Here is a 26,519-nt window from a genome sequence, read left to right as displayed (position 1 = left end):
TTCTTTTTCCTTCTTTCTCCCCCCTGCACCCCATCTTTCTCTATCCCTTCTCTCTTTCTTTCTGATCTAGAGTCTAGTTGTGTTATTCAGGTTGGTCTTTACCTCTTGGGCTTAAGTAATTTTTCCAGCTTAGTCTCGGATAACTGTGACAGCTACTAGGATGTATCACCATGCCTGGCTAATTTTCTAATTGAGTTCCAGAGAGAAAGAAAACACTTATTCGACTTCTCTAGTCCCTCTACCCTCTTATCAACCAGGATTTAATGGGTGGTAACCTTAGCAGATTGTTACCACATTTTTCAAAAAGCAAGTTAGACTGAAATATCCAAATATATATAAGAAGAAAATATATCACAAAACCTGTGTATGTAGGGCTGGGAAGGTGGCTCAGTGGTAGAGCACTTGCCTTGCATGCTCCAGGCCCTGGGTTCGATTCCTTAGCACCACATAAGCAGAAAAAAAAAGCCAGAAGTGGTGCGGTGGCTTAAGTGGTAGAGCGCTAGCCTTGAGCTGAAGAGCTGAGGGACAGCGCCCAGGCCCAGAGTTCAGGGCCCACGACCAGACCCCCCCCCCCAAAAACCCAAAAAACCCTGTGTATGTGGGTTGAATAAATACATTATACCCTGGCCCACTGAGGTGGTAAACAAAAACGTGAAAACCACTGCACTGAAATAAGATCCCATCTTGCTCTAAAATGTAATTTTTTCCTAGAATGGAACCTTATATGAGATCAAGCAGGTTGCAGTTTCTTTTCAACTTTCTTCTTATTATTTTGATGGTCCTTGGGCTTGAACTCTGGGCCAGAGAGCTGTCCCTTGAGCTCGAACTCCTTTTGCTCAAGGCTAACACTTTACCACTTGAGATACAGTGCCACTTCTGGCTTTTTCTGTGGTTAAATAGAGATAAGAATTTCACAGACTTTTCTGCCTGGGATGGTTTTGAACTGTCATCCTCAAAAATCAGAGCCACCAGCACCCGGCTTTTTCAACTTTCTCGATATGACATCTGCTTAAGATCAAATTGGCTGTTCAGAAAATGGTTGGAATAATTATAAATTTTTTTTAATCATAGGCTGTGAATGTGGCTTATTGGTAGAGTGCTTGCCTAGCATTCATGAAGCCGTGGGTTTGATTCTTCAGTACAACATAAACAGAAAAAGCCAGAAATGGCACTGTGGCTCAAGTGGTAGAGTGCTAGCCTTGAGGAAAAGAAGCTCAGGAGCTGGGCACTAGTGGCTCATAACTATAGTCCTAGCTATTCAGGAGGCTGAGATCTGAGAATCATGGTTATAAGCCAGCAGGAAAATCTGCCAGACTCTTATCTCTAATAAACCACTCAGAAAATCTGAAGTGGTGCTGTGGCTCTAATGGTAGAGCACTAGCCTTGAGCTGAAGAGCTGAGGGACAGCACCCAAGACTGCCCCCCCCAAAAAAAAATCACTTGTATATTTTTAAAAAATAAGGCCTTTGATTATTGCATTGAAGTTCTTGAGTTGCCAGATGCACCTTGGATCCAAATATAAGTTTTGAGATTTAAAAGCATGAGTTTAGTACAGAAGACAGCATTTGAAATATCATGTTAGTGGACCTTTGTTTACCCTCTTCCTTCCCCATCTGGTGACAGCTGAGTTTTAAATTTCTTCTAAGGTTTGAAATGTCTTCTTAATATAAACTTAGTGATACAGAAATGAGGGTTTTAAAAAAATGGAATAGAGAATGTGATCATCATTTAGTCTTTATAGACTAGAATTTATCTTAGATAAAGACATTTTACATATGGGCTAATAGGTCCCATTAGGATCCAAATTAAAGTTTTACATTGTAGTCCCCATGGAGTCAAACTTCTTTGGAAAGGTCTGCTTTCAAATCAGGCAGGAAATGTAAAAGATAATGCCAGACTCACCTTATAGTACCTAGCAAGGATAATATCAAGACAGCTAAGGCGATTCAAATGAATTTAGGAGCCAAATTAAACCACTATGCCCAGCTATTGTCAATACTGTAAAATGGTATTGAATAGAATCTTGCACAGGCCTTTGTCCCTGAAGGCCATCATCTGCCTGCCATCTTGGGCTCCATCTCCAGGCTCAATCTCTTTTGCTTAGTGGCCCAGGTTGCTCTGTGCAGCCTCTGTCACCTGTGACATGGTGCCATGGCAGCCACAGGGAGGGCATCTTCTAGGATGACACCCTAGAAGCCAAAAGGTTTTTTTAAAAATATATATATATTCTTGTATGTGTGTGTGTGTGTGTGTGTGTGTGTGTGTGTGTGTTATCTGCTTTTTTAAAGATCATATCAAAAAGACACATCTTCTAGGATGACACCCTAGAAGCCAAAAGGTTTTTTTAAAAAAATATATATATTCTTGTATATGTGTGTGTGTGTGTGTGTGTGTGTGTGTGTGTGTGTGTGTGTTATCTGCTTTTTTAAAGATCATATCAAAAAGACACAACATTTGGAAGTGTGGTTCGGATGATAAAATAAGCAGAAGGCCCTGAGTTTAATCTTCAGTATTATCAAAAAGCAAAATAAGAGAGAAAAACAAAACAAAACAAAACTAGCTGGGCATCAGTGGCTTATGCCTGTAATCCTAGCTACTCAGGAGGCTGAGATCTGAGAGCAGCGGTTCAAAGCTAGTCCAGACAGTAAAGTCAGTGAGATTCTTATCTACAACAAACTACCAGAAGAGCCAGAAGTGGAACGTGGCTGAAGTGAGAAAGCGCTGGCTTTAAGCAAACTCAGGGACAATGCCCAGGCCCTGAGTTCAAGCCCCAGGATCAGGAGATGATGGGAAGAGAAGCATGGGGAGGCCATAAAATAACAGAGCTTCTCTGACTACACGGCTTTACTACTTGGGTTCAAATCCTGATTCTGCCAATCTATTTTCAACCTCTCCAACCTAGCTGCTTCATCTATTAGATAGGTCCAAGAACAGTAATTACAAAATCCTCAAGACTCTTTTATCTCCAATTAATCAGCAAAAATGCAGAAACTGGAAGCATGACTAAAGTGGTAGAGCACCAGCCTTGAGAGAAAAGGCCAAGTAAGAGTGCAGGGCCCTTTGTTCAAGCCCAGTGCTGGGGCTTGTGAATACACACGCGCGCGCGCGCGCGCGCATGCACACACACACACACACACATACATCCATATATTTCATCAGTTTCTGTGTTGACCATGTTTTTTTTTTTTGCATTTTTTTTAAATTTCACAGTATTCTGGAATAGTGATACTTAGTTAAAGTCACAAACACATTCTAACCTTCATGGGGCAAATTGTCTTTATCGTGGTCTATAAAGTTTATGAGTTCTATGAGCTTTGACAATACAGTTATTTATTTCTTCCACATCAGGTGATATGTAATTTCTTTCCTTTTGCTTAGTGTCAGCTGTTCCCTCTTTTCCACTCATTCCCTCCCTCCCATCGCTGCCATTGAGTGGGTCTTCTTTTCCATCACTGAAATGTGCCTTTAGATTTTGTATGCCTGAAAATGTCTTTATTTTATCCTTAACCTTTTGGGTTGAGGGATTGGGTAGGGTTCAAACAGATTGGGGAGAATAATAAAAGGAATGATCAAGATGCATTATACTCATAAACCACTATGTTTAACTGAAGCCCCTTTGGGCAACTACTTATAGATTATTTCTTTTTTTGGTGCCAGTCCTGGGGCTTGAATTCAGGGACTGGACACTGTCCCTGAACTTTTGTGCTCAAGGCCAACTCTACTACCAGCATTTGTGGTGCTTAATTGGAGATAAGAGCCTCTAAGTCTGGGCTGGCTTCAAACCTCAGTCCTCAGATTTCAGCTTCTTGAGTAGCCAGGATTATAGGCATGAGCTACCAGTACCCAGCTTTAAAGATAAAACTTATGGTTTAGCTGTAACAAAATCCTAAGTTGATATTTATGTTCCTTAGCACATTGAAGATTATATTTAACTATCTTCTAGACTTTATGGTTGCTGATGAAGTGTTGTTGTTTAACAGTAATTATCTTGCAAATTGTTCTTTATTGCCTAATCCCCTCATCTAGTGAAAATATTGTTGAGTATTTATATTTATTGATAGAATTACTAATCCACAATGGGTTTCTAATTCCATTGATTATAGGTGGAGGATCAATCATATGTACTCACAAAGGAGCAAGGCAAGAACTACAGGACTCTGTGACTAAAAGGAAGCTCTGTCAGATTAACTGCATATAACTACAATCTCAGAACACTCACAGGACGCAGCAGATTATAAGAGAATGAAAGGAACTACTGAGGTTTTAATTTTTTAACTCCTGAATCATCACTTTCCTCTGCACTCTTTTTTTGGGGGGGGGAGGGGTCCAGTCGTGGCGCCTGAACTCTGGGCCTGGGTGCTGTCCCTCAGCTCTTCAGCTCAAGGCTAGCACTCTACCACTTGAGCCACAGCGCTACTTCCGGCTTTTTTCTTTTTGCTTATGTGGTGCTGAGGAATCAAACCCAGGGCCTCGAGCATGCAAGGCAAGCGCTCTATCACTGAGCCACCTTCCCAGCCCTCCTCTGCACTCTTGACTTCCAACTTCTACACTACTCTATGATTTGTGCGCATAAGAATGTATTAGTAAAAGAGTCCACTGCATGTTTCAACTCTTCTTGGTTCTTACCCTGATATTCAGATTAGTAAAAATATGTACTTTAAAACAATATAAATACGAAATAGCTAAAAATTTGGCTCTTTATTGATCTCAATTGATATATTTAGCTTTTAAAAAACACAACGAATAGTTCTAATTAAGTTTAGTTATGCAAACTAAATTGTTCTTCAAGCTCTCGTAATTGCGCGTAAGGGTCAGCTTCCTTGGCACATAGCATATACACACAGCCTTGAGCGTCAGTCCCACGGAAAACATGTATGTAAGCGAAATAAGAAAGATATTTGTTTTTGATTATGTAAAAAAAATCAACAGAACTTAAGTAATCAATCCACCTACAAAAGAAAAAGCACCATCTTATTTATTGGTGCCATTCTCATTACCATTATATCCAAAACACTGAGAAGTAATTCAAAACTAAAAAATGGCTCAAATACTATGGCTGCCCATGGTTCTTGCTACGAAATAGTTGCCAGTCTGAATTGAGGGACTAAAAAGAATGAAAAGAATTAAAGGGTTCTTCTGCATGAGGTCAAGAGAACTTCCCAGAAGGCGGTGGTGGGCCAAGAAATCCACCTGCCTGCTTGGTGGCAGCTCGTGAAGGGGCAAGGCCGAGAATCTTCTGAATGTTCTGTGAAGAAAACATAGTAAGAATTGTATTTTTAAATGAGATGAAAAATTAAGTGTTTTACACAGTGCTCAGGCAAAGAGAATGTGTACAAGTTAAAAGTACTACTAAGATCTACAATAGGATGATTGTTTTGTTATGTTTTTAAAAAGTCCTACAGGGGCTGGGAAGGTGGCTGAGTGGTAGAGCGCTTGCCTTGCATGCATGAGGCCCTGGGTTCGATTCCTCAGCACTACATAAGCAAAAAGAAAAAAGCCAGAAGTGGTACTGTGGCTCAAGTGGTAGAGCACTAGCCTTGTGCTGAAGAGCTGAGGTACAGAGCCCAGGCCAGAGTTCAGGCCCACGACCGGACCCAAAAAAACAAATCAAAACAAAATAAAAAGTCCTAAAATATAATGAAGACCCTAGAACAAAAAAGCCCTCTTTACTTGATGGGACCGTAAGCCTACTGATCAAAGCTGATTTGCTAAAGTGGTGAATCATATTTTTTTAATTTATGTTTTTCTTTTTGTGCAGTACTGAGGATATAGACAGAACCTAGGGCCTTGTTCATGGTAGGCAAACATTCTACCGCTGAGCTATAACTTCAGACTCTAAGTAAAACTTTAAAAACAAAAAGAAAAAAAGGAAAGCTAGGCACCAGTAACTCCTGCCTGTGAGCCTAGGATCACAGTTCCAAGCCAGCCCAGGCAGGAAAGTCTGTGAGTCTTAACTCCAATTAACCACCAGAAAACTGGAAGTAGAATTGTGGCTCAAAGTGGTAGAGAGCTAGTCTTGAGCAAAAGAGCTCAGGAATAGCACCCAGGCCCTGCGTTCAAGCCCCAGGACCAATTATTTAAAAAAAAAAAAAAAAGAGGAAACAAAACCCATAAAGCATATTCATTCAGTATATTCTTTTTTTTTTTTTTTGTCGGTCATGGGGCTTGGCCTGGGCACCGTCTTTGAGCTCTTCAGCTGAAGGCTAGCACTCTACCATTTGACTCACAGCACCACTTACTGCTTTTTCTGCTTATGTGGTGCTGAGGAATCAAACCCAGGGCCTCATGCGTGCAAGGCAAGCACTCTACCACTGAGCCACCTTCCCAGCCCTCATTTGTTATTTCTTGTAGTATGTGCCTTCTGGACAGCTTTAGTCCACAATGCTCAGGATCAACTTATTTAAAGTGGTAAAAGAACTTGGAGACTTTCAAAGCAACTAGGTCTAAAACCCTTATAGATTTTTTTGGGGGGGTCCGGTCATGGGGCCTAAACTCTGGGCCTGGGCGCTGTCCCTCAGCTCTTCAGCTCAAGGCTAGCGCTCTACCACTTGAGCCACAGCGCCACTTCCGACTTTTTTCTTTTTGCTTATGTGGTACTGAGGAACTGAACCCAGGGCCTCAGGCATGCAAGGCAAGTACTCTACCACTTCCCAGCCACCTTCCCAGCCCTTTATAGATTTTTAAGATGCTCCCATCCCCTTTTCTTTTTTTGGGGGGGGGGGATTTTTCTGTATTTCTTTATTGTAAAGCTACTGTACAGAGGGATTACAGTTACTTGAGCAAGGTAATGAGTCCATTTCCTATCAAGCATTATTACCCCCTCCTTTGTTTTTTTCCCCTACCACCCCTTGCTCCCACCAAAGTTGTAAAGTTCGTTTTCAACATAGTGTCTTGTACATCTCATTGTTACAACAGGTCATCCTGTATCCTTATTTCAGCATTTTGTTATTTCCCTTCCCCTTCCCAAATTAGAAAAAAGTATATACAAGATGCAGGACACCAGAATCAAATACAATGACATCTGGGGATTGCTGGGTCATAGGGGAGCTCAATCAAAGAAAGGCTGGACAAATGGGATTGCATGAAGTTGCAGAGCTTCTGCATGGCAAAGGACAGAGCTAGCAAGATCAATAGAAAGCCCATGGATTGGGAGAAGGTCTTCACTAGTCATACAATGGACAAGTGCCACGCCACGTACACTTGGTTGAAACTTTTGGAATGAAAGGTTCTGGACAGGAGTGGAGCCTGGCATAGACTCAAGCCCCAGGCATCCCCCAGGAGTTGGTGGAGAACTGGATTCCCTAAAAAAGACAATCTGGTCAGAATTAACCCGTTGTTCTCTGAGAAAGAGAAGTTCCAGTGTGACTGCTGCTCACCACAGTGACCCAGGGCCCAGTGGCAGGATGCCTGCCCTGTGCCCTGACAAGTCCCACCTGGGAGAGCGTCTGTCCTGCCTCCAGGCCAATTCAGGCCTGCCATTGTGTACAACTCTTGTTTCCTCCTCTAACAAGCAGCTCAGTATCCAACCACCATGGGAACCCAGTCCGAGAGGCACAATGGAGAGGAAGTTGTCGAAGCAAGCGTTTGGAAAGGAGCAGAGATCACAGCAGGCAAAGCAGCCATGAAGATGTGTCTGCAAGGAGTCCTTAGCTGGGTTCAGCAAAGAGAAGCCAGCGCAGGTGGGCGGAGCACTTCCATAAAGCTGCCTGTGGTGGACAGATGGACTGATTTGACCTCGACAACAGAATAAGGGACTGCAAGTTCAATGAATAGTCTCTGGCCAGAGAAACAAGGTCAAACACTTAAGTTTCTTCATTTCCAGTGGTTCCTGGTATTTCCAGCTGAGTGGACATCTTTCTGTGACCAATGGGTGCCACGCCACCTTCTGCGGAGTCTGCGTGAGAGATTGTGTTAGACAAAGAGCTTCAAGGAAACATGCCCCCAGGAAGGGGGTGTTGGTTCAAGGCTTCCCATACACTTGGCTGCACCTTTATAGCCTCTACCTTTATTCTTACTATATTCTTCTTGGCTGTACATTCGTTGCTTTTATTCTCATTTTGGCTATTTTTCCATTGATCCGTGAACAGAGCATGTTGTATTTTTCCAGTCCAATAGAGATGGCTTCTCTAAGTAATAAAGACTAAGGCCAAAGATTAAATGTGGGCAATCCCCCAATCAATCTATCATCTGATGTGACGTTGCCTCCAGAAACTCCTACAACTTCACAAGCGGTTTTGCAGCTCATGAATAGTAAATATAAAGACTTAAAATTTCTAGATATGTCTAATAGACAAAATCAATAAACTAAACTAAGTTAGAAAGAGTTATCCCAGTAGTTTAGAGAGTTTTAAAAAGAAGGGACCTCTGATTATAAAAGAAAAAGAAAGATTCTCCCAACAGTTATGATTAAGTTTAGTCCAACTTACATTATAGGGAATAGATGGTGTTTTCACACAAAATATAAAGTTAGTAACATATTTTTTGAACCAACCAAGAACCATTTCCTTATACAGGAGCTTATAAAAGATGAAATTAGTTGGATAAAATTAAAAAGAGTATAATGTAAGTACAGCCCTGTCTTAGGTTTGTTAATTATTAAACATAAAAAAGGCTAAATAGATGACGTATTCTATTAAACAATATGCTAGACTTGTTTCACACCACTTAGCTTAAACAGTTGGTGGGATAGTCATTACTTTTCATGTAATTCATCAATGCTTTGCCTTTTAAAAAATTGATTACGTGCTTAAATAAACAAAGAATCTATGTCACAATCACACACTGTATAAAAATGTTAATTCTCCTCAATAAAGATACACTCAGATGCAACTCTTTTGAGTCTGTGTCTGTTTGTCACTTCGCCGACTCCTTTGCCCACCTATCCCGAGATCCCTGTCCCGTCGGTCCCAGTGCTCCGGCAGAGCTGGTCCGTCGCAGACAAGGGTCTTGTATCTAAAATATATTTAGAATTCAAACAAAACTTAAATCCCCCAACAACAAATCCTCAAAGAAACAACTGCCCAATTAACAATAGGGCTAAAGACTTAGAGAGACTTCTCTGAAGAGGAAATAAGAATGGCCAATAGACATAAAAGAAATGTAAATCAGGGCTGGGAAGGTGGCTCAGTGGTAGAGTGCTTGCCTTGCATGCATGAGGCCCTGGGTTCGATTCCTCATTATCACATAAACGGAAAAAAAAAAGCCGGAAGTGGTGCTGTGGCTCAAGGGGTAGAGTGCTAGCCTTGAACTGAAGAGCTGAAGGACAGCACCCAGGCCCAGAGTTCAGGCCCCACAACTGGACCGCCCCCCCAAAAAATATGTAAATCAAAACATTGAGATTCTACCTCACCCCAGTTAGAATGGCTATAATCAAGAAATCTAATTCATGGGGCTGAGAAGGTGGCTCAGTGGTAGAGAGCTTGCCTTGCATGCATGAGGCCCTGGGTTTGATTCCTCAGCACCACATAAGCAGGAAAAAAAAAAAGCCAGAAGTGGCGCTGTGACTCAAGTGGTAGAGCGCTAGCCTTGAGCTGAAGAGCTGAGGAACAGCGCCCAGGCCCAGAGTTCAGGCCCCACGACCGGACCCAAAAAAAATAATAATAAAAAAAAAAAGAAAGAAATCTAATTCTGATGCTGGAAGGGATGTGGCCAAAAGGGAACCCTACTACATTGTTGGCGGGAGTGTAGACTTGTTCAACCACTCTGGAAAGCAGTATGGAGGTTCCTCAAAAGACTACATGTAGAGTTCCCCTATCTTTTTATCTAATTCAATAATATACTTTTTCCAGAAAACTTGTCTTTTTTTTTTTTTAAACCAATCCTAAGGCTTGAACTCAGTGCCTGGGTGCTGTCCCTGAGCTCCTTTTGCTCAAGGTTAGCGCTCTACCACTTGAGCCACACAGCACTTCTGGCTTTTTCTGTGATTTAATTAGAGATAAGAATTTCTGGGCTGGGGGGCTGGGAAGGTGGCTCAGTGATAGAGCGCTTGCCTTACATGCATGAAGCCCTGGGTTCGATTCCTCAGTACCATATAAGCAGAAAAAAAAAGCCAGAAGTGGCATTGTGGCTCAAGTGGTAGAGCACTAGCCTTGAGCTGAAGAGCTAAGGGACAGCACCCAGGCCCAGAGTTCAGGCCCACGACCAGACCCCCCTTCCCCGCCCCCAAAAAAAAGACTGGCACTCTGCCATTAAAAAAAAAAAAAAAAAAAAAAGAATTTCTGGGCTGGGAAGGTGGCTCAGTGGTAGAGTACTTACCTTGCATGCCTGAGGCCCTGGGGTTGATTCCTCAGCACCACATAAGCAAAAAGAAAAAAGCCAGAAGTGGCGCTGTGGCTCAAGTGGTAGAGCGCTAGCCTTGAGCTGAAGAGCTGAGGGACAGCGCACAGGCCCAGAGTTCAAGCCCCAGGACTGGACCAAAAAAAAAAAAAAAAAAAAAAAGAATTTCCTACTAGGGTTGGCTTTGAACCATGATCCTCAGTCCCCTGAGTAGCTAGGATGCATAAGCCACTGGTACCTGGTTATTTTTTTTTTTTGGGGGGGGGGGCTGGTCCTGAAGCTTGAACTCTAGGCCTAGGTACTATCCCTGAACTCCTTTTGACCAAGGCTAGCACTCTACCACTTGAGCCACAGCTCTACTTCCACCTTTTTCTATGATTTAATTGGAAAAGAGTTTTACAGACTTTCCTGCCTGGGCTGGCTTCCAACCACGATCCTCAGATCTCATCTTCCTGAGTAGCTAAAATTACAGATGTGAGCCACAGTACCCAGCTAGAAAACTTATCTTTATTCAGTTCTTTTTAAATTTATGTAGTTTTCATAATTTTTGTCCTCTGATTTCCATAGTTAATGTAACATTTAATTAAATTACACAATTACAATGACTAGTAAAACCAACATAAATAGTTTTAGACAAACACAATGACTGGGATGGTAATGACACTGGTGGGAGCAGACAGGCATGGGTATACTAAAGAGCACTCATGTAAACACTATGATGTGGCATCCAGGGTCACAAGCTTTAAAGAGTATGGAGTGGGTTCAGGAATGTGCAAAGGTTAAGTAAAGGCCAATTCTTAAAATTTACTTGGTATTTTAGAATAAAAACCTTGCTGGGCGCCAGTGGCTCATGCCTGTAATCCTAGCTACTCAGGAAGCTGGGATCTGAGGATCATAGTTCAAAGCCAGCTGGGCAGGAAAGTCCATAAGATTCTTATCTCCAATTAACCACCAGAAAATCGGAAGTGGTACTGTGGCTCGAGGGGTAGAGTGCTAGCCTGGTAGCCTTGGGCTGAAGAGCTGAGGGGACAGTGCCCAGGCCCAGAGTTCAAGCCCCATGACTGACAAAAAAAAAAAAAAAAAAAAAAAAGAATAAAAACCTTTGAGATTATCTGAGTACTCTTACTCTATTCCCTAATTTTCTATTTGAGAAAACTAAAACTGAGAAATAATCTAATGGGGACTGGGAATGTGGCTTAGTGGTAGAGTGCTTGCCTAGCATTCATGAAGCCCTGGTTTCCATTCCTCAGTACCACATAAACAGAAAGGGCCAGAGGTGGTGCTGTGGCTCAAGTGGCAGAGTGGTAGCCTTGAGCAAAAGGAGCTCAGGGACAGTGCCCAGACCCTGTGTTCAAACCCCAAGACTGACAAAAAAGAAAAAAAAGAAATAATGGTTTCTCAAAAAAAAAAAAGGTAAATTAAGAACAGAGGCTAGGCACTGGTAGCTCATGCCTAGCTACTTAGGAGACTGAGATTTGAAACTCTTTTCCAGTTAACAACCAGAAAATCAGAAGTGGTGCTGGGGCTCAAGTGGTAGAGCACTTGCCTTGAGCTGAAGAGTTGAGGGACAGCACCCAGGCCCAGAGTTCAAGCCCCATGACAAACAAAAACAAAAACAAAAAAGAACAGAGATAGATTAAACCTACACGCTTTGGGTTTTAGATTAGTAGGCTTCCTTATACCATACTTTGGTAAAATTTTGGTCTTCAGCTAAAACTGTGATACATAGATTTGCATGCATTAAACTCAATAATTAAAGACTATTTGTTGGACATAAGACACTGAACCTATCCAATCTATGCTTCTCTAGAAGCATATACTCCTCAATCCTTTGTCTGAAAAATGACAAACTACTATGTAATGAACATTTACATTCCTGGGACAACAATGTTACAATATAATGGAATATTGAACTATAAAAAATACAAATAGGGGCTGGCAAGGTGGCTCAGTGGTAGAGTGCTCGCCTTGCATGAATGAGGCCCTGGGTTCGATTCCTCAGCACCACATAAGCAGAAAAAGCCGAAAGTGCCTCCGTGGCTGAAATGGTAGAGAGATAGCCTTAAGCCGAAGACCTGAGGACAGCGTCCAGGCTCAGATTTCAGGCCCCACGACCAACAAAAACAAAACAAAACAAAATATAACTAAGATGGGCTGAGAATGTGGCTCAGTGGTAAAGTGCTTGCCTAGCATGTATAAAGCCCCAGGTTCAATTCCTCAGAACCACAGAAACAGAAAAAAGCCTGAAGTGGTGCTGTGGCTCAAGTTGTATAGCACTAGCCTTGAGACAAAGAAGCTCAGGGACAATGCCCAGGCCCTGAGTTCAAGCCTCATGACAGGCAAAAACAAAAAAAACAACCAAAAAAAACCCAACTAAGAAAAAATTCATTTAAATTATATTTACCACTAATTTATTGGTTGGTTGTGGAGCTTGAGATCAGAGCCTGGGTGCTGTCCCTGAGTTCTTTTGCTCAAGACTAGCACTCTACCACTTGGAGCCACAGCTCTACTTCTGGTTTTTGAGTAGTTATGGAGGTAAGAGTCTCACAGGGACTTTTCTGCTGGCTTGAATTGTAATCCTTAAATCTCAGCCTCTGGAGTAGTCTAGGATTACAGGTGAGGGTCTCCAACAACTGGCTTCCAATATATGTAATAGTACTTTAGCTCATACCTAAAGGAGAACTGCTCTTTTGCTCAAGGCTAGCACTTCACCACTAGCGCCCAAGCTCCACTTCCAGCTTTTCTGGTGGTTAATTGGAGACAAGAGCATTACAGACTTTCCTGTTCAGGATTGCTTCAAACCATGATCCTCAGATCTCAGCCTCCTGAGTAGCTAGGATTACAGGTGTGAGTCACTGGCTCTTGGTATGAGATATCACACCAAGGGCTCCTTCTTGTCCATCTCTAAAAAAAAATCTCATTGCACAGAGTGCTTACCTAGCATGCATGAAGCCCTGGGTTTGATTCCTCAGTACCACATAAACAGAAAAGGCCAGAAGTGGCGCTGTGGCTCAAATGGTAGAGTGCTAGCCTTGAGGAAAAGAAGCTCAAGGATGGTGCTCAGGCCCTGAGTTCAGACCCCAGGAGTGGCCAAAAAAAAAAAAAAAAAAAGCCACTTCCAATCTTTAAAATTTGACCAATAAGTATTTCCTGAGCACCTACAGTATATTTAGCATTAAGTTGATGATTATGGAAAACAAGAATAAAGCCTGAGGGGCTGGGAAGGTAGCTCAGTGGTAGAGCACTTGCCTTGCAGGCATGAGGCCCTGGGTTCGATTCCTCAGCAGCACATAAGCAAAAAGAAAATATCCGGAAGTGGCGCTGTGGCTCAAGTGGTAGAGTGCTAGCCTTGAGCTGAAGAGCTGAGGGACAGTGCCCAGGCCCAGAGTTCAGGCCCCACGACTGGACCCAAAAATAAATAAATAAATAAATAAAGTCTGAAATAAGACATTACCAAATGTATGATGATAAACCTACTTGTCCACTTAGCAAATATATAATCTGGACAAAATATGAAAGGGATTATTGCTTAACTATTCTGCAGAGAGAAATGTCAATTATATGAGTCCCTTTTAGAAATTTAAAATCAGTTTAAAAATCTCTGATGTCTTTTTAAATTGTAGATTTGCTATAATTTAAACTAGGAAAGTAAAAGGAAAATAAAAATAGTTTTGAAGACAAAAGACACTGAACTATTGAAAGTTTCATATTAACTTGACTATTGCATGTAATCCACAGCACCAACTCAAACAGCACCAACAAAAAGTATTAAAACTGAAGTCAGTTGCCAGTTGCCCTAGCTACTCAGGATGCTGAGATCTGAAGATCACAGTTGTAAGCCAGCCTGGGGAGAAAAGTACATGAGACTGATTATCTCCAATTAACCAGCAAAAGAGCTGGAAGCAGAAACAAAAGAATAACAACATATTGACAGTACCTTTAAAAAACAACAACAAAGGGCTGGGAAGGTGGCTCAGCAGTAGAGTGCTTGCCTTGCATGCATGAGGCCCTGGGTTTGATTCCTCAGCACCACATAAGCAGAAAAAGCCAGAAGTGGCGCAGTGGCTCAAGTGGTAGAGAGCTAGCCTTGAGCTGAAGAGCTGAGGGACAGCGCCCAGGCCCAGAGTTCAGGCCCCACAACCGGACCCAAAAAAAAAAAAAAAATCAACACTCTCATAAACAGTAAGACAATCCAGATTCTCTACAACTGCCCAAGATATTTAATTTTTTTTTTTTTTTGGGTCCGGTTGTGGGGCCTGAACTCTGGGCCTGGGCGCTGTCCCTCAGCTCTTCAGCTCAAGGCTAGCGCTCTACCACTTGAGCCACAGTGCCACTTCCGGCTTTTTGCTTATGCGGTGCTGAGGAATCGAACCCAGGGCCTCATGCATGCAAGGCAAGCACTCTACCACTGGGCCACCTTCCCAGCCCTATAATATTTTTTTTTAAAGCTAGATATATCAAGAAACAGGAGGAAAGCTGTATGTAGTTATATAAATCTGTAATCCCACTACTCAGGAGTCAGAGAGACAGGAGGATTTTGACCTCAAGGCAAGCCTAGGCTAAATTACCAGACTGTTTCAAAAAACAAACAATTCTCTCCCACCTCTACCCTGTAAACACAATGCATACTTAGAATAGGATACAATCCAAATTCCAAATTTAGAATTAGCACACTCTGTATTTAAAGCATCTAAATAACTATGCCTGAGTACATAAAAGAAAGTATAATAAACGAGAATTCTCAATAGAGGAAAGAAACACAAACACACAAACACATACACACACACACACACACACACACAGGCATGCACGCACGCACATCTGAAAAAAATTTCAGAACTGGAAAATATAAGGTCTGAAATTTAAAAATCATTTCATGGGTTTAGGGTTAGCAGAGACTGCAGAGAATTCTCACACAATATAAAGACTAAAAAGAATCTTCAACAATGACAGAGAATCAGTCTCCAATGCCTTGAACCCAGGCATTGGAGCAATACACGCAGAAATCAGAACAAGATGCTGCCAGACGAATGCTCTTCTGGATTAGTAGCATCACTTTCTGAGCCACATATATCCTCCAAGTAGTATGCAGCTTGTAACTACAAACAAAATACATGCTTGTACACTACAGATACTGGTACTGCTTTTTTTTTCTTTCAAACTTTCTTAGAGTCCACAAAACTCTTCGCTCTAGGAAGGCCGTAAGTATAGGATAAAATTACTTTTGGGGGTGCACCAGTGGTTCATGCCTGTGATCCTAGCTGTTCTGGAGGTTGAGATGTGAGAATTGCAGTTCAAAGCCAGCCTGTGCAGGAAAATTCATGAGACTCTTTTCTCTAATTAGTTACCAAAAAAGCCAGAAATGCCCAGGCACCAGTGGCTGTAATTCTAACTGCTCAGGAGGCTGAGATCTAAGGATTGTAGTTTAAGATAGCCAGGGCAGGAAAGTCAGTGAAACTCTTATCTTCAATAAACTACTCAGAAAAAGCTGTAAGTGGTGCTGTGGGTCAAGTGGCAGAGTGCTAGCCTTGAGCACAAAGAGGCTCTGGGACAGCACCCAGGCCCTGAATTCAAGCTTGATGACAAGCAAAAAAAAAAAAAAAAAAAAAGCCAGAAGTGAAGCTGTGGCTCAAGTAATACACTATCCTTGAGGAAAAGAGCTCAAAGACAGTGCCTAGGCCCTGAGTTCTAGCACACTCAAGAGAGAGCATGCACGCACCCACATTCCTTTTTTCACTGTCCTGAGCACATATAACCTCCAGAAGACAGTGACATTTTCAGATTATAGACATGTATATTAAAAAGTATGACAGAGCTAGGCGCTGGTGGTTCATGCCTATAATCCTAGCTCCTCAGAAGGTTGACATCTGAGGATCAAGGTTCAAAGCTAGCCTGGGAAGGAAAGTCTGTGAGACTCTTATCCCCAATTAGCCACCAGAAAACTAGAAGTGGCGCTGTGGCTCTAATGGTAGAGCGCTAGCCTTGAGCTGAAGAGCTGAGGGACAGTGCCCAGGCCCAGAGTTCAAGCACCAAGACTGACAACCCCCCGACACACACCAAAAAAAAAAAGTATGATAAATAAGATAAACTCTTTCTCTGATTCTCCCTTAGAACCATTTACTAAGCCTTTTTACTTTTAACCAGTTTTACTTGAGACCCTTTTAACCAGTTTTAATAGACCAGTTTTTCCTTAGGTGTTCACCTGGTAAATTGGCTTGGTTTACTAAAGTTTAGATCACTCCTGTAGAGCAGGCTACCATTTATTCAATCTACTATTGATTCAAAATAAAGGGGAATTTTTTTTTTTTTAGATAGTTTTGCTCTATAGCCTAGGCCAACCTCAAACTCAGAGGATATTCCTTCCTGAGGGCTGGGATTACAGGCATGGATCAGGACAGGCTTCTTTGTATTCTTTAATTCCACCACTACCTTGGTCTAATTTAACACTTCTGGAGGAAGCTGCTATAAAATTACATGGAGGAAACAGCTGTGATGTGAAGGTCAAGGTAGCTAATTACTAAACATTAAGGAAGTAAACAAAAGTTAAGGAGAAAGATAAGAGATAATTACACTTATTTTTAGTTGATAAAACATGTTTTTAATCTTAAAAAGAAATTTAATCCTGTCTGGGGGATGGAAGACTGTTCTAATATTAAAATTACTCCAAAGTCTGTTTGTAGTCGTTGTTCATCTCATAATAATAGCATGATGAGATTTTACACCAATCCTTTTTTTCAGCCTTAATTATAAAATTAAGGCAAAGAGACATTGTCTGGCTTTCTGAAGGATACTCAGTCAAGAGGGAATTGGTAGCTCATGCCTGGAATCCTCCTTTAGTTCTCAGGAAGCTGAGATTTGAAGGATGGAAATTAAAAGTCAACCCAAAGCTGGGCATAGGTGGCTCACACTTGTAATCCTAGCTACTCAGGAGGCTGAGATCTGAGGATCGCGGTTCAAAGCCAGCCTGGGTAGGAAAGTCTGTGAGACACATCTCTAATAAATCACAGAAAAAGCCAGAAAGGGCTCTGTGGCTCAGTGGTAGAGAGCTAGCCTTGAGAAAAAAGAAGCTCAGGGACAGTACTCAGGCCCAGAGTTTGAGCCCCAAGACCAGCAAAACAAACAAACAAACAAATGCCCAAAAAAGGCCTCAAGACTCCATCTTCAATTTACTAGCAAAATGCTAGACTGGAGGTGTAGCTCAAGTGATAATGTGCCAGCTGTGAGCAAAGCAGGTCAGTGAGAGCTAGATGTCCTGAGTTCAAGCCCCAAGTACTGACAGGAAAAAAAAAAATGAAGACAAGGTGATAGCTAGGATTTTTTTTTTTTTTAACAGTCCTAGGGCTTGAACTCAGGGTCTGGGTACTGTTTCTGAGCTTCTTTTGCTCAAGGATATCACTCTATCACTTGAGCCACAGTGTCACTTTTGTTTTTTTCTGTTTATGTGCTACTGAGGAATGGAACCCAGGGCTTCATGAATACTAGGCAAACACTCTACCACTAAGCCACATTTCCAGCCCTTTTTATTATCTTTAGATAATTGTATAAAGGAGTTACCATTCAACAAATCAGTTTATGAATACAATGCATCTTGAGCCATGTCACCTCTATCCCCTCCAGCCCTTCCAGCTCTACACGTCTCAATTTTCCTAGAATATTATGACTGCATTCTCCCCACTTCCTCTATTCATTTACCACCCTTCCCTTGACTTCCCCTGCACTTTTCAAGTATCTGTTAGTGGAATATTATTTCTGCTTTTCCTTGAAAGCTCTTAAGTCAACAGCATATATATAATCTATAACATCACAAAATTGGGAAAACATAAAAGAAGAAACGCATAATAATGCCAGGTGCCAGTGGCTCGCACCTGTAATCCTAGCTACTTGGGAGGTTGAGATCTGGTTTTTAGGCAGTCCAGGCAGGGAAGACTTATGAGGCTTCTTTTTGGGTCCAGTCGTGGGGCCTGAACTCTGGGCCTGGGCACTGTCCCTCAGCTCTTCAGCTCAAGGCTAGCACCCTACCACTTGAGCCACAGCGTGACTTCTGGCTTTTTCTTTTTTCTGCTATGTGGTGCTGAGGAATGGAACCCAGGGCCTCATGCATGCAAGGCAAGTGCTCTACCACTGAGCCACCTTCCCAGCCCACTATGAGGCTTTTATCTGCAATTAACTACCAAAATAACCAAAGTGGAGTTGCAAGCTCAAGTGGTAGAGTACTACCATTGAGAGGGGGGAAAAAAAGCTCAGGTTCAATACCCAGGCCAAGTTCAAGCCTGCGGATAGACACACAAATAAAGAAACATATAATAGATGATAACCAGACTCAAATGCTTATATGAATTAGTAATACTTATAATGGTTATATGAATTAGTAATATATCACAAAATTGCTATAGTTTAGGGTTAAAGTTTTTTTTTGTTGTTGTTTTTTGGGTCCGGTCGTGGGCCTGAACTCTGGGCCTGGGCGCTGTCCCTCAGCTCTTCAGCTCAAGGCTAGCGCTCTACCACTTGAGCCACAGCGCCACTTCCAGCTTTTTTCTTTTTGCTTATGTGGTGCTGAGGAATCGAACCCAGGGCCTCATGCATACAAAGCAAGCGCACTACCACTGAGCCACCTTCCCAGCCCCTAGGGTTAAAGTTTAATCTCAAAAAAATTTTTTTCAGTATTAGAGTTTAAACCTAGGACTTAATGATTGCTAAGCAAGCACTCTAACACTGAGCCCCAGGACTGGCAAAAAAAAAAAAAAAAGAAAGAAAGGAAGAAAGGAAGGAAGGAAGGAAGGAAGGAAGGAAGGAAGGAAGGAAGGAAGGAAGGGAGAGAGAGAGAGAGAAAGGAAGGAAGGAAGGAAGGAAGAAAGAAAGAAAGAAAGAAAGAAAGAAAGAAAGAAAGAAAGAAAGAAAGAAAGAAAGAAAGAAAGAAAGAAAGAAAGAAAGAAAGACAGACAGACAGACAGACAGACAGACAGACATGGTTCTGGGAAATCCAAATTCACTGTACTTTTGTAACTTTAAATAGATGCAGTGAAGAAGGAACCTGGGAGCTCTAAGAACAGAGTATGAAAATCATATTTGGGCCAGGTGCCAGTGGCTCGCACCTAATTAGGAGGCTGAGATCTGAAGATTGTTGTTTGAAGCTAGCCGGGACAGAAAAGACCCCATGAGGGCTGGGAAGGTGGCTCAGTGGTAGAGCAGTTTTCTTGCATGCCTGTGGCCCTGGGTTCAATTTCTCAGCACCACATAAGCAAAAAGAAAAAAGCTGGAAGTGGCGCTATGGCTCAAGTGGTAGAGCGCTAGCCTTGATCTGAAGAGCTGAGGGATAGCGCCCAGGCCCAGGGTTCAGGTCCCACGACCGGAACCAAAAAAAAAAAAAAAAAAGAAAAGACCCCATGAGACTCTTATCTCCAATAAACTACTCAAAAAGCCAGAAGTGACACTGTGGCACAAGTGGCAGAGTGCTAGCCTTGGGCACAAATAGGCTGAGGGACAGTGCCCAGGCCCAGAGTTCAAACCCCAGGATCGGCAGGGGAAAAAAAATCATATTTGGCTTTATATCACTTCTCTTCATAGGCAAGATGAGACTTGCCTATGTTTAAAATAGTTTTAAGATAATCCCTGGAATTCTAAAAGCAACTGAAAGATCTCAGTAGCAACAGATAAACATTTCCAGTATTAGGGAAGGAAAAGCTAATATTAGGTATGAAAACAGGAAGTTTACACATATTAAATATTAAATAGATGCAGTCACTCACTTGCCGAATTGACATAGTGCACAGAATATACAGGAATATGAAGGAGCAGTCTGTGGTGTCATCTCCCAGAAGGTTTCGGTGAGACAGTCCTTGGATGTAGGACAGCGGGGTAAAAGGGAGCTTTGCCACCACTCTACCATCAAATCTAAGAAGGCAAAGCAGAATGAAACAAAGAATTGTTATTTTTTGGAAGAGTATCAAACCTCATACTTTTAGAGAAGAATCTGGGACAGAAATAGAACTTTAATACTCTTGATCTCGGAAAAACAAAGGAGGCTGATATGCTATACAGTTATGTACCTGAAGGACAGTGACACACTAATGGGCCTAGATTAACCCCACTAGTCTCTTAACTCCTTTTTTGTTTTGTCGATCGTGGGGCTTGAATTCTGGGCCTGGGCACTGTCCCTGAGCTCTTCAGTTCAAGGCCAGAGCTCTACCACTTGAGCCAAAGCACCACTTCCAGTTTTCTGGTAGTTAATTGGAGATAAGAGTCTTATGGATTTTTCTGCCTGAGCTGGCTTCGAACTGTGATCCTCAGATCTCAGCCTCCTGAGAAGCTAGGATTACAGGCATGAGCCACCAGCACCTGGCTTTTAACTCTTTTTGATATAAAAACTTCACATACTGACAAATTATTGAGAATCTTCTCTAAAAGCTTTTGTTAGTGCAGTTATAGCTATTAATATACATAACATTAGAAGTGAAGGCAAATAACACCTCAGAATTATTTGAATGGTTTTGGACTTCAAAGATTTCCTGAAAAGATTTGCAGAAAAACCCAAACTATATTTTGAGAACCACTGTTCTAAATTGTAACACCAGATACTTTATGGCAGTATTGGCATTTGAACTCAGGGCTGTGGGCTTGCTTAACAGGTACTCATCCACTTAAGCCATTTTTGTAACCCATTTTTGCTTTGTTTTTCAGACAGGAGTCTTATGCTTTTTCTCTCAAGCTAGACTCCCACTACAGTCCCTCTACCTTTGTCTCCTGCTTATCAGGAATCACAGATATGCACAACCACACCAAGCTTGTTGATGAGATCCTCCCAATCTCCACCTACATAGCAGCTAGGATTATAGCTGTACATCACTATTGCTGGGCCAATATGATTTTATGAACCTTCTTTTCCAAGCCTGAGAGACCTCCTATGCCTACACTAAACAGATACAAGTCACTGAATAGGAATTTATGGGATATATAAATGGCAAAGCAAAAAAAAACAACAAAAAAACAAGGGGCTGGGAATGTGGCTTAGTGGTAAAATGCTTGCCTAGCATGCATGAAGCCCTGGGTTGGATTCCTCAGGGCTACATAAACAGAAAAAGCCAGAAGTGGCACTGTGGATCAAGTGGTAGAGTGCTAGTCTTGAGCACAGAGATGCTCAAGGATAGGCCCAGGTCATTTCTTCAAGCCCCACAACCAGCAAAAAAAAAAACAAACCTAAATCATATACACAATATTCTGAAATATTATTTTGGGGGGAAGAGTGGGTGCTGGTATTGGAGCTTGAACTCATCATCTGGGCATTGTTCCTTAGGTTTCTTACTCAAGGCTGGAGTACTACCATTTGAGCTACAGCTCCACTTCTGGAGCTTTTAACTGAAGGAAAGAGTTTCGTGGACTTTCCTGTCTAGGTTGGCTTCAAACCACAATTCTCATATCAAGTAGCTAGAATTACAGGCATGTGACACCAGTAACTGGCTTTGGTTTAAAACTATTAAAACAGAAATAAATAGGACTTCTAGATACCTTGCCCAAGTCATTTATGTACTTGACTATTAAGTCAAAATTTTACATTAAAATTTTACATTTTGAGCGGGGCACTGGTAGCTCATGCCTGTAATCCTAACTACTCAGGAGGCTGAGATTTGTGGATCATGGTTCAAAGCCAGCCTGGGCAGGAACATCCATGAGACTCTTATCTCCAATTAACCACCTGAAAACCAGAAATGGCATTGTGGCTCCAGTGTTAGAACACTTGTTCCGAGCTGAAGAGCTCAGGGACAGTGCCCAGGCCCAGAGTTCAAGCCCCACAATGGAAAAAAAAAAATTTTGAGTAACCTAAATCTCTCACCAAAACAAAACTTCCTTCTTTCTCCCCTATTATACCTCACACTACTAAGGTAATGCATACCTATACCCCCATCACCTGAGAGGCTGAGGAAGGAAGAGCTTAATTCTAGCCTGAGCTAAATAAAAAGACCCTTCCTCAAAAAATTAAAAAAAAAAAACTAAAAAAATTTTACACGATGGGCTGGGAAGGTGGCTCAGTGGTAGAGCACTTGCCTTGCATGCATGAGGCCCTGGGTTCGATTCCTCAGCACCACATAAGCAAAAAGAAAAAAGCCAGAAGTGGTGCTATGGCTCAAGTGGTAGAGTGCTAGCCTTGAGCTGAAGAGCTGAGGGACAGCACCCAGGCCCAGAGTTCAGTCCCCACGACCAGACACACACACACAAAAAAAAATTTTACACGACTGAGGGCAGGGGTCGTATCTTCTTTATTATTTTCTGGTGTCTGGTATAAAGTCTACAATAAGTAAACAGGAAGGGAAGCCTGCACTTGGGAAGGCAAGTCAGGGAAAGATGGACAGACAAAGAGGAAGCAGGGAAAGAATAAGTGAAAGAGAAGGAAAAGAGAACGTAAAGGAAATGCTAACGTATGTGATATAGTTCAGATGATCTCTGAAAAGGTAATAAATGGTGTTATTTTTGGAAATTTTCCTAACTTCTGTCAAAAGATGCTCAACTGTTACTTGGGTCTGCACTATGGTTTAGTCAACAGTAACTGACCTTGTCGTTAAACAAAATTATAGTTGTTAAGGCTATTTTAAGAGTCAAAGAATCTTTTTTTTTGGGGGGGGGGGCGGGGGCGGTCATGGGGCCTGAATTCTGGGCCTGGGCACTGTCCCTCAGCTCTTCAGCTCAAGGCTAGCATTCTGCCACTTGAGCCACAGCACCACTTCCGGCACTTATTTTTTTCTGCTTATGTGGTGCTGAGGAATCGAACCCAGGGCCTCAGGCACGCAAGGCAAGTGCTCAACCACTGAGCCAAAGAATCTTTATGTGAATTCCAACTTAAAGAAACACACTACTAATTAATTTACAACCAGAGGAAACAGCCTGGAGCTAGTGGCTCCTACCTGTAATTGTAGCTAAGCATTAAGAGGCTGAGATCTAAAGAATCTTGGCTCGGGCTGGGAAAGTGGCTCAGTGATAGAGTGCTCGCTTGCCTTGCATGCATAAAGCCCTGGGTTAGATTCCTCAGCAACTCACAAGCAGAAAAAGCTGGAAGTGGTGCTGTGGCTCAAGTGGTAGAGCACTAGCCTTGAGCTGAAAAGCTGAGGGACAGTGCCCAGGCCCAGAGTTCAGGCCCCACGACCAATAAATAAATAAATATAGACTCATGGCTCAAAGACAGCACAAAAGTTTGGTAGACTTCATCTCCAAAATAATCAGCAAAAGCCAGACACCAGTGGCTCACGCCTGTAATCCTAATTACTCAGGAGGCTGAGATCTGAGGATCATGGTTCAAAGCCAGCCCAGGCAGGAACATCCATGAGACTCTTATCTCCAATTAACCACTAGAAAACCGGAAGTGGCCCTGTGGCTGACATGGTAGAGTGCTTGCCTTGACTGCAGAACTCAGGGACAGTATCTAGGCCCCCAGAGTTCAAGACCTATGACTGACAAAAATAAATAAATAAATAAATAAGAATAAATAATCAGCAAAGAAGCTGGGCTTCTGGAATGGCTCAGGTAGTAGAGTGGCACTATCCAAGAAAGAGAGCTAAGTGAACACAAAATCTTTAGTTCAGGGGCTGGGAAGGTGGCTCAGTGGTAGAGCGCTTGCCTTGCATGCCTAAGGCCCTGGGTTCGATTTCTCAGCACCACATAAGCAAAAAGAAAAAAGCCGGAATTGGCGCTGTAGCTCAAATGGTAGAGCGCTAGCCTTGAGCTGAAGAGCTGAGGGACAGCGCCCAGGCCCAGAGTTCAGGCCCCATGACCGAACCCCCCCCCAAAAAAATCTTTAGTTCATACCCCAGCATTGAAAAAGAAAAAAAATATATATATGCATATATATATACACATATATATGTATACACACACACACACACATATCAATGGAAAGATATCAGTTCTTTGTGTGCTTGTGCCTGAGTACTAGAATATAAATTTGAAATTAAATCAAAATAATATTACCAAAAAGTTTATGGCTCACATATGCAAATACAGAATACAGTTATTAGACAAGAACATATAAAAGTATACTCACATGGAATTGAACATTCCCATTAGGGCAGTAAAACAAAAACCAATTGCAAACATAGATTTCATTCGAACCTATAAGGAAATCAATAAATTATCATTTTACACTAAAGAAAACCATGACCAAAATATACTGTGCTTATTACTTGATTACAAAATGCTAACAACCCCTCTATACAACACCTTAATAATAACAATAAAATTATATGTTTTTTAAAAAAGTTTTGCCAGAGGTGCCAATGGCTCACACCTGTAATCCTAGCTACTGAGGAAGCTGAGACCTGAGGATCATAGTTCAAACTAGCCTGGGCAGGAAAGTCTGTGTGAGACTCTTATCTCCAATAAACCACTCAGAAAACTGGAAGTGGCGCTGTGGCTCAAGTGGTAGAGTGCTTGCCTTGACTGAAAAGCTCAGGGATAGCATCCAGGCCCAGAGTTCAAGCCCTAAGACTGACCAAAAAAAAAAAAGTTTTGTCTGGGCTGGGAATGTGGCATAGTGGTAGAGTGCTTATCTAGCATGTATGAAGCCCTGGATTCAATTCCTCAGTACCACATAAACAGAAAAATCTAATAGTAGCACTATGGCTCAAGTGGTAGAGTGCTAGCCTTGAGCAAAAGAAACTCAGAAATAGTGCCTAGGCCCTAGTTCAAGCTCCAAGACTGGCCAAAATTTTTTTTTAAATGAGTCTCACAGACTTTCCTGCCGGGGCAACTGTAATACTCAGATCTCAGCTCCTTGAGTAGCTAGAATTACAGGCATGAGCCACCAGTGCCCAGCTATTTATTTACTTTGGAGATGGGGGTCTCTCTATGTTGCCTCTGCTGACTTTGAACTCCTGGACTCAAGCAATTCTCTACCTCAGACTTGATTCTCTGATTTAGCCTCGGTGGACTAGGTAAGATTACAGGTCTGAGCAACCATAAATACAGCTCTGAAAGAGATTTTTAAATGACAAATTTGCATCCCCTTAGGCCTTTTGCCCATTGTTCTTGCCTAGAATAAAAATAAATAATATTGTCCCAAGCAAAGCACCCATTAAACAACCAAATGCGGCTTTGCTAAAGACATGATGATAGTACCAAACTCTTACACTAATCTTGGACTATCAACCTCTAGACTTTCTGGAGCATCAACAGAAACCATTATATGTTTTAGGCTACTGCTAGGTACTCATAAGTGGATAAATGAACAAAGATTTTAAAGTAACTTTACAGTATATTGGACATTCAGAATAAAAGAACTCTTAAAATAAAAGCTATCTATACATTCTAACCCCTATACTGGAATTACATAAATCACCAAAAACCAGAGCACTAATCTAACGAAGGAAAAGAAAATGGCTACTTCACAAACTAGAAGGGAAGGACTGGGGGCATGGCTGGCTGTAGAACACCTGCGTAATAATCACAAGGTAAGTCAGGAAAAAACAGGAGAAGCTGGACAAGGAGGCATATGCCTGAAATCCCAGGACTGGGAAGAGAGAGGCAGGAGGATCTCAAACTCAAGGCCAGTTTTGGCTATAAAGACAGATTCTTTCTCCAAAGAATAAAACTAATTTTTTTAAAAAAAAGTAAGGAAACTAAGAAATGTAGAAATGTGCAAAGAGGACAAATTTTGACTTCCTCTGTGACAGCCTCTAAAAGCTAAGTAGAGGGGTTGGGAATGCGTCTTAGTGGTAGAATGCTTGCCTAGTATGCATGAAGCCTTGGGTTGATTCCTCAGTATCACATAAACAAATAAAAAGCTGGAAATGGCACTGCGCCTCAAGTGGTAGAGTGTTAGTAGCCTTGAGCAAAAAGCTCAGGGACAGGGGCTGGGAAGGTGGCTCAGTGGTAGAGCCCTTGCCATGCATGCCTGAGGCCCTGGGTTCTATTCCTCAGCACCACATAAGCAAAAAGAAAAAAGCTGGAAGTGGCGCTGTGACTCAAGTGGTAGAGTGCTAGCCTTACGCTGAAGAGCTGAGCTGAGGGACAGCGCCCAGGCCCAGAGTTCAGGCCCCACGACCGGACCCAAAAACAAAACAAAACAAAAAAAAAACCCTCAGGGACAGTACCTAGGCCCTGAGGTCAAGTCCCAGCTCTGTCCAAAAAAAAAAAAAAAAAGCTTAGTAGGCTAGGTGCCAGTGGCTCATGCTAGTGAGAAGGCTGAGATTTAGGGATCAAAATCCAGCCAGCTAGGGCAAAAGACTCATGAGACTCTTTATCTCCAATTAACCACCAGAAAA

At 42.1% G+C, this 26,519-nt stretch overlaps 1 protein-coding gene across 1 annotated transcript in view; it reads right to left on the bottom strand.

The window, feature by feature from the left end:
* The window catches only part of Tmco1 (transmembrane and coiled-coil domains 1), a 38,587-nt gene continuing 12,068 nt past the window's right edge, over positions 1-26,519 (bottom strand). The window contains exons 5-7 of the mRNA XM_070034184.1: positions 24,302-24,369; positions 20,022-20,166; positions 1-5,245 (exon numbers count right to left, since the gene is read on the bottom strand). Coding sequence (XP_069890285.1) covers positions 5,147-5,245; positions 20,022-20,166; positions 24,302-24,369 — 312 coding nt within the window. The 3' untranslated portion in view covers positions 1-5,146. The remainder of the gene's footprint in view (positions 5,246-20,021; positions 20,167-24,301; positions 24,370-26,519) is intronic.

The sequence above is a fragment of the Dipodomys merriami genome, unplaced genomic scaffold, assembly GCF_024711535.1.
Source record: "Dipodomys merriami isolate MVZ:Mamm:240054 unplaced genomic scaffold, mDipMer1.0.p SCAF_24, whole genome shotgun sequence".
NCBI classification, from domain to species: Eukaryota; Metazoa; Chordata; class Mammalia; order Rodentia; family Heteromyidae; genus Dipodomys; species Dipodomys merriami.
The sequence above is the reverse complement of the archived record's forward strand: the minus strand, read 5'-3'. Positions and strand labels throughout refer to the sequence as shown.